The sequence below is a fragment of the Lampetra fluviatilis genome, chromosome 33, assembly GCF_964198595.1.
Source record: "Lampetra fluviatilis chromosome 33, kcLamFluv1.1, whole genome shotgun sequence".
Lineage (NCBI taxonomy): Eukaryota > Metazoa > Chordata > Hyperoartia > Petromyzontiformes > Petromyzontidae > Lampetra > Lampetra fluviatilis.
Window position 1 is genome coordinate 12226373 of NC_136307.1, and position 7885 is coordinate 12234257.

A 7885-nucleotide genomic window follows, 5' to 3' on the forward strand; every position below is an offset into this window, starting at 1 on the left:
GGCCATTGGACTGTACGGTATGTAATACTTAATACTGTATATGCTTTTCGTTTAGAGGACATTTTAATCCTAATATTATTTTGCTGTTTTTGGTTATATACTGTGCTGTATTAATGTTAAGGGTTGAAACAAATTTGTGTCATGGTCAAAATCGCCCCTTGGTGGACTAATCGATAACTGCCTGTCTAGTGGCCCGTTCCCACTCTCTCAAGCATGGCAACATGTTCAGCAGCTAGACATGATGGCGACATGTTCAGGAGCTAGGCATGATGGAAACATGTTCAGTGGCTAGACATGATGCTAACATGTTTAGTAGCTAGACATGATAGAAACATGTTCAGTAGCTAGACATGATGGCGACATGTTCAGGAGCTAGGCATGATGGAAACATGTTCAGTGGCTAGACATGATGTTAACATGTTCAGTAGCTAGACATGATGGAAACATGTTCAGGAGCTAGACAAGATGGCGACATGTTCAGTAGCTAGACATGATGGAAACATGTTCAGTAGCTAGACATGATGGAAACATGTTCAGTAGCTAGACATGATGGAAACATGTTCAGTAGCTATACATGATGGAAACATGTTCAGGAGCTAGGCATGATGGCAACATGTGCAGTGGCTAGGCATGATGGAAACATGTTCAGTAGCTAGGCATGATGGCGACATGTTCAGTAGCTAGGCATTATGTTAACATGTTCAGCAGCTAGACATGATGGAAACATGTTCAGGAGCTAGACATGATGTTAACATGTTTAGTAGCTAGACATGATGGAAACATGTTCAGTGGCTAGGCATGATGGCAACATGTTCAGTGGCTAGAAATGATGGAAACATGTTCAGTAGCTAGGCATGATGGTAACATGTTCAGTAGCTAGACATGATGGCGACATGTTCAGTAGCTAAACATGATGAAAACATGTTCAGGAGCTAGACATGATGGAAACATGTTCAGTAGCTAGACATGATGGCGACATGTTCAGTAGCTAGGCATGATGTTAACATGTTCAGTGGCTAGACATGATGGCGACATGTTCAGGAGCTAGGCATGATGGTTTATGTCAAGGTCTGTCACGACGAGAGGGCTTCAGGAGAGTACAACTTGTGTTATTTTGCTATTCCTTCATTTAAGGAGCCCAGACTGCAGTGGTTGACTGCGTGATCCATATTATGCATTGCACGGCCACAATCGCACCACTGTGGCTTGCGTCTTTAATCGTTCATTCATGACGGAGATGTGCGCATAGGCCTGTTGATGTCCTGCAGCGGTTGGTGGTTACACCACCAGTGTCTTCGAGGAGGAATGATCAAGCCAGCAAGGAGGTGCGATGTGGTTTGGGTCTTGCGCGAGGCGTTCATTCTCGAAGTCTGCGTTGGTCAGCAGTGTTCAGGAAGCAGCGTTCTTCTGGATCTGGGTCCATTGCAGGGGCGGTTTCTTCATTAGGGCGATTGGGCGACGCACCACCAATGTCATTCAACCACAGAGTCACGCTAGCCGTCACTGTGCCGCTGGATATAGTCCAATCAGAGTCATGCTACGTTCTGTGGAGTACCGCCTCTTTTTGGGCGATTTCCCTCCAGCTGAGAATCGCCCCGAGTGGTCCCATAGACTTACATTCAAAGATGTTTTTTTTCGAACGGGGGCGCTGCAATGCATTCTCTATGGGTTCCGGGAGGGCTCGCCCTAACGTGCTTACGTCATCATACGTGCTTACGTCATCATACGTAAGCACGTTTCATCCAACAATATAATTTGTCGCCACCTAGTGGATACTTTAATAAAATAAACCTGAGTGGTTTGTTTTAATAGTGAGTATAGAAACAAACAAGATGTATTGTAAGAGTCACTTTATTTTTCATTAATATTAAAGAAGTGAAGTTGCCTTTACATGCTTAAGCTGTTAATTTATCCATTGCATGGGTGGACCTTATCCTTATCAATCATCCAGACATTTGCCCCCCCTGAGAGATTTTGCAGGAGCCGCCACTGGTCCATTGTCCTAGGATGGTGAGTGGAGGGGGGTGGGGACTTGGGTCGGCGGTGAGGGACATTGTTGAGGTCGTGGCTGATGGCTCTTCGATTAGTACGTAGGACGCGCCATTCACTGCTACACCCATACAGTTAGCTGCAGTACAGACCGCAGTCGAGTGGGGGCTGTAGTGACTAGAGGCTGTAGTGGCTCGAGGCTGTAGTGACTAGAGGCTGTGGTGATTTGACAGTGGAGGCTGTAGTGGCTAGGGGCTGTGGTGATTTGACAGTGGAAGCTGTAGTGGCTAGGGGCTGTGGTGATTTGACAGTGGAGGCTGTAGTGGCTAGGGCTGTGGTGATTTGACAGTGGAGGCTGTAGTGACTAGGGGCTGTGGTGATTTGACAGTGGAGGCTGTAGTGGCTAGCGGCTGTGGTGATTTGACAGTGGAGGCTGTAAGTGGCTAGGGGCTGTGGTGATTTGACAGTGGAGGCTGTAAGTGGCTAGGGGCTGTGGTGATTTGACAGTGGAGGCTGTAGTGGCTAGGGGCTGTGGTGATTTGACAGTGGAGGCTGTAGTGGCTAGGGGCTGTGGTGATTTGACAGTGGAGGCTGTAGTGGCTAGGGGCTGTGGTGATTTGACAGTGGAGGCTGTAAGTGGCTAGGGGCTGTGGTGATTTGACAGTGGAGGCTGTAGTGGCTAGGGGCTGTGGTAATTTGACAGTGGAGGCTGTAGTGGCTAGGGGCTGTGGTGATTTGACAGTGGATGCTGTAGTGACTAGGGGCTGTGGTGATTTGACAGTGGAGGCTGTAGTGGCTAGGGGCTGTGGTGATTTGACAGTGGAGGCTGTAGTGGCTAGGGGCTGTGGTGATTTGACAGTGGATGCTGTAGTGGCTAGGGGCTGTGGTGATTTGACAGTGGAGGCTGTAGTGGCTAGGCGCTGTGGTGATTTGACAGTGGAGGCTGTAGTGGCTAGGGGCTGTGGTGATTTGACAGTGGAGGCTGTAGTGGCTAGGGGCTGTGGTGATTTGACAGTGGAGGCTGTAGTGGCTAGGGGCTGTGGTGATTTGACAGTGGAGGCTGTAGTGGCTAGGGGCTGTGGTGATTTGACAGTGGAGGCTGTAGTGGCTAGGGGCTGTGGTGATTTGACAGTGGAGGCTGTAGTGGCTAGGGGCTGTGGTGATTTGACAGTGGAGGCTATCACCGAGTGGGGGCGCTGTTGTCGCCCCGAGTCCGCGAGGCTTCGCAGGCTCCAGGCCGCGGCTCCCCGTTCCCTCCTCCTCATCCTCCTGCCGCCGCTGCTGCTGTTGTTGTTACTGTTGTTGTTGCTACTCTTGCTGCTGCTGTTGCCTCTCCAAGACGACCCTGAATGTCGCGCCGACGGCTTTGAGGTCGCCGTGGGCTGGAGGTGGCCCTGGCGGCCCAGCGCCTCGCGGCCTAGCGGAGAGCCCCGTGGCCTTCGTCGCGGGAGGCCGGTGCGGCCGAGGGCCTCGGCATGGGGAACAGCGCCCTGAAGGCCCACTTGGAGACCGCGGAGAAGACGGGGGCCTTCCAGCTCACGGGCAAGGGCCTGAGCGAGGTGACCCTCACCACTCGCCTCCTCTCACCCTCACCAGACGACCTTCCCGTCGTCAATGCCGCGCGCCACCACCGATAGCCTATTGTACGTTAGTAGTAATCATCATCATCATGGCAACTGCAGGGATGATCACAATCGCTCGTTTACGCAGGTGAGCTGCACCGAGTCCCAAGACCTCCATGCAGGACAGCAGGAAGATCCTGTTGGCCAACAGTAATGAACACCCTGTGTGTGTGTGTGAGCTATGGGAGGGTACCGGAGAACCCGGTAAAACAACAACACAAGAGTACACAAACAGGTTGGAGAACATAGAAACTCCACAGTCGGGAGTCGAACCAGGGTGCTTGCTCTGGGGCCTCCTGCCACGCCATGCGGGCAGCAGTCGCTGCGGATGCCGCTGATAGAACCCCGTGCGCTCCCCCCGTGGAACTCCGGCGAATTGTTGATGTTAAGATGTTGATGTTGTTGCTGCTGCTGCGTCCTTGTCAGTTTCCAGAAGATCTGCAAAAGTTGGCGAAGAACCTGCGGACTGTGGACCTGTCCCACAACAAGATCCCGGCGTTGTCGACATTTGTTGGGGAGTTCCAGGTGCTGAGGAGCCTCACGCTGAGCAACAATCGCCTGAGTAGGTCACGGCACCCTGCAGCCTCTCCTCCTCCGACGACAATTCGTTTCATTGAAATGACGATGGTTTTTTAACACGTAGGCCGTTCGTGAACAATAGCATCCATAATGCAGGTTTTTTTTGGGGGGGTGAGATCGCGTAAATATATAAATGTCTCGTCAGATTTGTACTCAGATTTTAAATGTTATGGCTTTGCTCTCCAACACACCGGTGTTCTGTACTAATAACGAATCTGCATGTGCTCTTTACGTGACAAACCTTACTAATTGGCTGTGTCGGGTGGTGGCGGGTTTAACGACACACATTTACGCGATCTAACCTTTAAAACAAACCTGTATTATGGGCGCCGTTTTTATTTGCGCTCACCGTTATTGGGCCTCGCCGAGCCCCCTTAGGGAGGCCACGTGAAACGTTTCACAACACAGCCATCGTGGTGAGATTCTGCCCTCGTTTCAGCCAGCCTTCCCGAGGAGCTGTGCAAGGTGAAGAAGCTCGAGTCGATCCACGTGAACAACAACCTGCTGAGGAGCCTTCCCTCCAGCCTGGACCAGCTGTGCGCCCTCAAGACCCTCTGCCTGTCCGGCAACCAGCTGACGGCCTTCCCCCTACAGCTGTGCTCACTGCGTCATCTGGACCTTGTCGACCTGTCCAGAAACAAGATCCAGGCTGTGCCTGATGGCATTGGGCAGCTGCAGGCTGTCGAGGTCAACCTCAACCAGAACCAGGTGGAGCTCAAGTGCTCATCATTTATGGCTTTTACAGGGTTTACGATTTGATAACATATGCTAAGCGTACTGGTAATGGTAACTATGCAGGCTATGCTTCATATCAATTCCACGTAAAATGTGAAATCAATTTTAAAAAATATACATCTCATTAGCCACACCTGCTTGGAGTGCATAATTTTAGCAGTATTGGTTCGGCACAAGCAAACCTTTAGGCCATTTCAAAATTCAGTGTCTCATCAGTCGCCTGGATTATTTTATATTGTGTAAACCCATTGGGGTGCACCCCACATTACAAGGCTGTAAAATGTTTAATTTTGTCCAAATAACTTCGTTTATCCCAATACGTTTTTTGGGATGTCAGAATCTGAGTTATGATGAGTGAGCAGTGAGTGACTTGAGGGCCACTGAAGCTTGTGTGAGCAATCCACTGTCTATGCAATACTCTTTGGTTCTTTCGGTAAAGTCAGTCCCGTAGGTATAAAATAAATCACGACGTTTCGATCGCAACACAAGCGGTCATCCTCAGGCGGATTATATTTTTTCCGCCTGAGGATGACCACTTGTGTTGCGATCGAAACGTCGTGATTTATTTTATACCTACGTGACTTTATCGAAAGAACCAAAGAAAATGGATTCCTGCAATAACGAAAGCTTCAAATCAAGATTGTCTATGCAATGTTTCCATTGGCCCTGCCAAAACAGCAATCTGTTGAGATAAATTGGCTGCCCACCAGCATGCAAATCACACGCAATGTGCTCGACAAGGTTCTCAACAAGGCTTGATCCCTGTGTTTCAGATCTCCCGCATCTCGGCTGATGTGGCGACCTGCCAGCGGCTGAAAGTGCTTCGCCTGGAGGAAAACTGCCTGGAGCTTCCAGCCGTGCCACCCGCCCTCCTCACCTCCTCCATTGTCTCTCTGCTCACCCTCGATGGAAACCTCTTTGAGATGAAGAAATTTAGAGAGCTGGATGGATATGAGCAGGTACCCAACTGGGTTCGGGTTTGTATTACGCACAGCTTGAACACAGTTCTGTCAGGCCCCCATAGCGCTGTCGGGCCATGCAGTAGTAGTGGTTGGGTCACAACTTGACTTCTAGACTTTCACATCATTGCCTTCTGAGAGGTAAAAGCATTCCTGATGTCGGGTATGCATATGGTGCCCCGACCACAAGAGCCTTAGGAGGAGCTACATATGCATGTACTTTTATTCACTTGATTGTGCTTGAGAAAAGTATTTTAATTCACAGGATACGTGGCAATCGGAAGCTTGCGAGGTCAAATCCTGGTTTGGGGGTTGACTCGGCCCATCTCCCCTCAGTTGCTGATAGAATGCATACACATTTGTGGGGAGTTAATAGTGGTCCTGTGGCCAGACTCACCCATGCCAATGTAAATGTGGAATTTCTACCACTGGCTCAGTCTCAGGGCTGTAAGCAGATGGTAAGCGCTGCCTCAATGCCCGCTTGAAATAATCTCGTTGTCCAGGGCAAAATTCAACGTCATATTCAATGATGTTTTTGTGACTGTCCCTCATTGTTAAACTCCTTGATTTTAATATCTTGTCATGGTTGTATTCCGCAGTACATGGAGAGATTCACAGCTGCCAAGAAGAAATTCAACTAGAGTGGGCAGCAGTAGCAGCATCCTGATGGCGACATCTCAGGCGGCACGGTCAGCAGAACGCAGGGATCTGCGCGACCAGGGGAAGGTGGCAGCACAATGCCCGAGCAAGCTGCCCCCAAGCCCAGTCGAGATAACCAGAACATTACAGATCCCACTCTCATTTAACTTCATGTCTTGCAAGCCCATGTGTCGTTGTGAGGTGTGCAACATTGGCGGCCAAAAACCGGGATAACATTTTTATGGGCACTCCTGATCCTGCATGGGGCACCAGATTTGCACGTTTGCCCCCTCGTTTATTTTGCCCTGCTGCCATGTGCTCGCCGAGCACACGATCGGTGTTGTAGAGCCTGGCTCAATCCCTTCATCGCAGCGCAGTCGGCGAGAGGTCAGCCGCGTGACAGTGAGCTGGATTGCATAGTCTGTGCCGTGCGTCATGTGTAATGAAGAAGCGCTTTGATCGATATAAACATGCCTGTTGAGATTGCAAGTGCAGAAAAATCAATTCAGAATTACGTGTATATAGCTACTGGATTGAATTAAATTGGTGAGAGAAATCTTAACTGGAGGCACATTGGAAATTTGCTCTGCAGCACACGAATGTCAGGTTATCACCTGCTGCTGTTCTGTTGATCGGACCTGTAGACCACAGGAAATAGATTTCTCCAGTTACAATTTTAAATAAAGACCGAATGTAATATTTTTTCTGCCTCAGTGTACATGTAGCAGTGACTAGGGGGCTCAAGTGTGAATGGGGGGGGGGGGGGGGCTGTAGAGTCCCCCGTGAGCCTTGGTAAATAGTGGACCGTGTCCACACCTCAGATTTCACTTCCGGGCACCCAGCTTGAGGACCTGGAATGGGTTTTTCTGACTTTGCCAAAAGTCTGATGCTGGGTTGTTAAAGTTGCCACAAAAATATCGGCGCGCAAGTCTGAAAGGTTTCGCTCTCGCATCAAATGTGGTAGCTGTGTATCTGTATGCGTGCATGTATGTGCTGCATCGATCGGTCCGTTCCTGGCACTTAAACCACACGAGCAGTTAAAATGCAAGGTGCCTATAGGTGGCCGCGGAGCAAGAAGCCCACGCGCTGGGGCTTTTTGGTTGGCACAGCCCCGTCCTGTTTGCTGGAAACGCTCGGAGTTGTCATTTTCACGGCTACTGTGCTTACAATGTAGGGTTGCTACCTTTATAGTAAAATCGGTTGCATCAATATGTTGTCTCATTGGCTGGTGACATAGTCTCACTTTGTACTGCAATGAATGTGACGCGAGAGGGGGGAGAGGTTTAAGCCACGGCTGAGACTGCATCAGCAAGCTGCCACTTGTGACGTAGAGTTCCGCCCAATGCAAGTCCAATCCTGGCA

The 7885-nt window shown here is 50.0% G+C and overlaps 1 protein-coding gene across 1 annotated transcript; it reads left to right on the plus strand.

The window, feature by feature from the left end:
- The first annotated feature begins 3143 nt into the window (after nt 1-3143).
- Nucleotides 3144-7734, plus strand: LRRC57 (leucine rich repeat containing 57). Its single transcript, XM_078872159.1, has 5 exons — nt 3144-3548; nt 4038-4173; nt 4630-4898; nt 5699-5884; nt 6484-7734. The coding sequence occupies exons 1-5, from the start codon at nt 3465-3467 to the stop codon at nt 6523-6525; spliced, it is 717 nt and encodes a 238-aa protein (XP_078728285.1). The 5' UTR covers nt 3144-3464; the 3' UTR covers nt 6526-7734.
- The last annotated feature ends 151 nt before the right edge of the window (nt 7735-7885 follow it).

Bases quoted from the DNA above. Each gene is read 5' to 3' on its own strand.
- LRRC57 (XM_078872159.1), top strand. From the start codon at position 3,465: ATGGGGAACAGCGCCCTGAAGGCCCACTTGGAGACCGCGGAGAAGACG. The intron at 3,549-4,037 runs GTGACCCTCACC...CGTCCTTGTCAG, and splicing joins CGGGCAAGGGCCTGAGCGAG to TTTCCAGAAGATCTGCAAAA. The intron at 4,174-4,629 runs GTAGGTCACGGC...CCCTCGTTTCAG, and splicing joins GCTGAGCAACAATCGCCTGA to CCAGCCTTCCCGAGGAGCTG.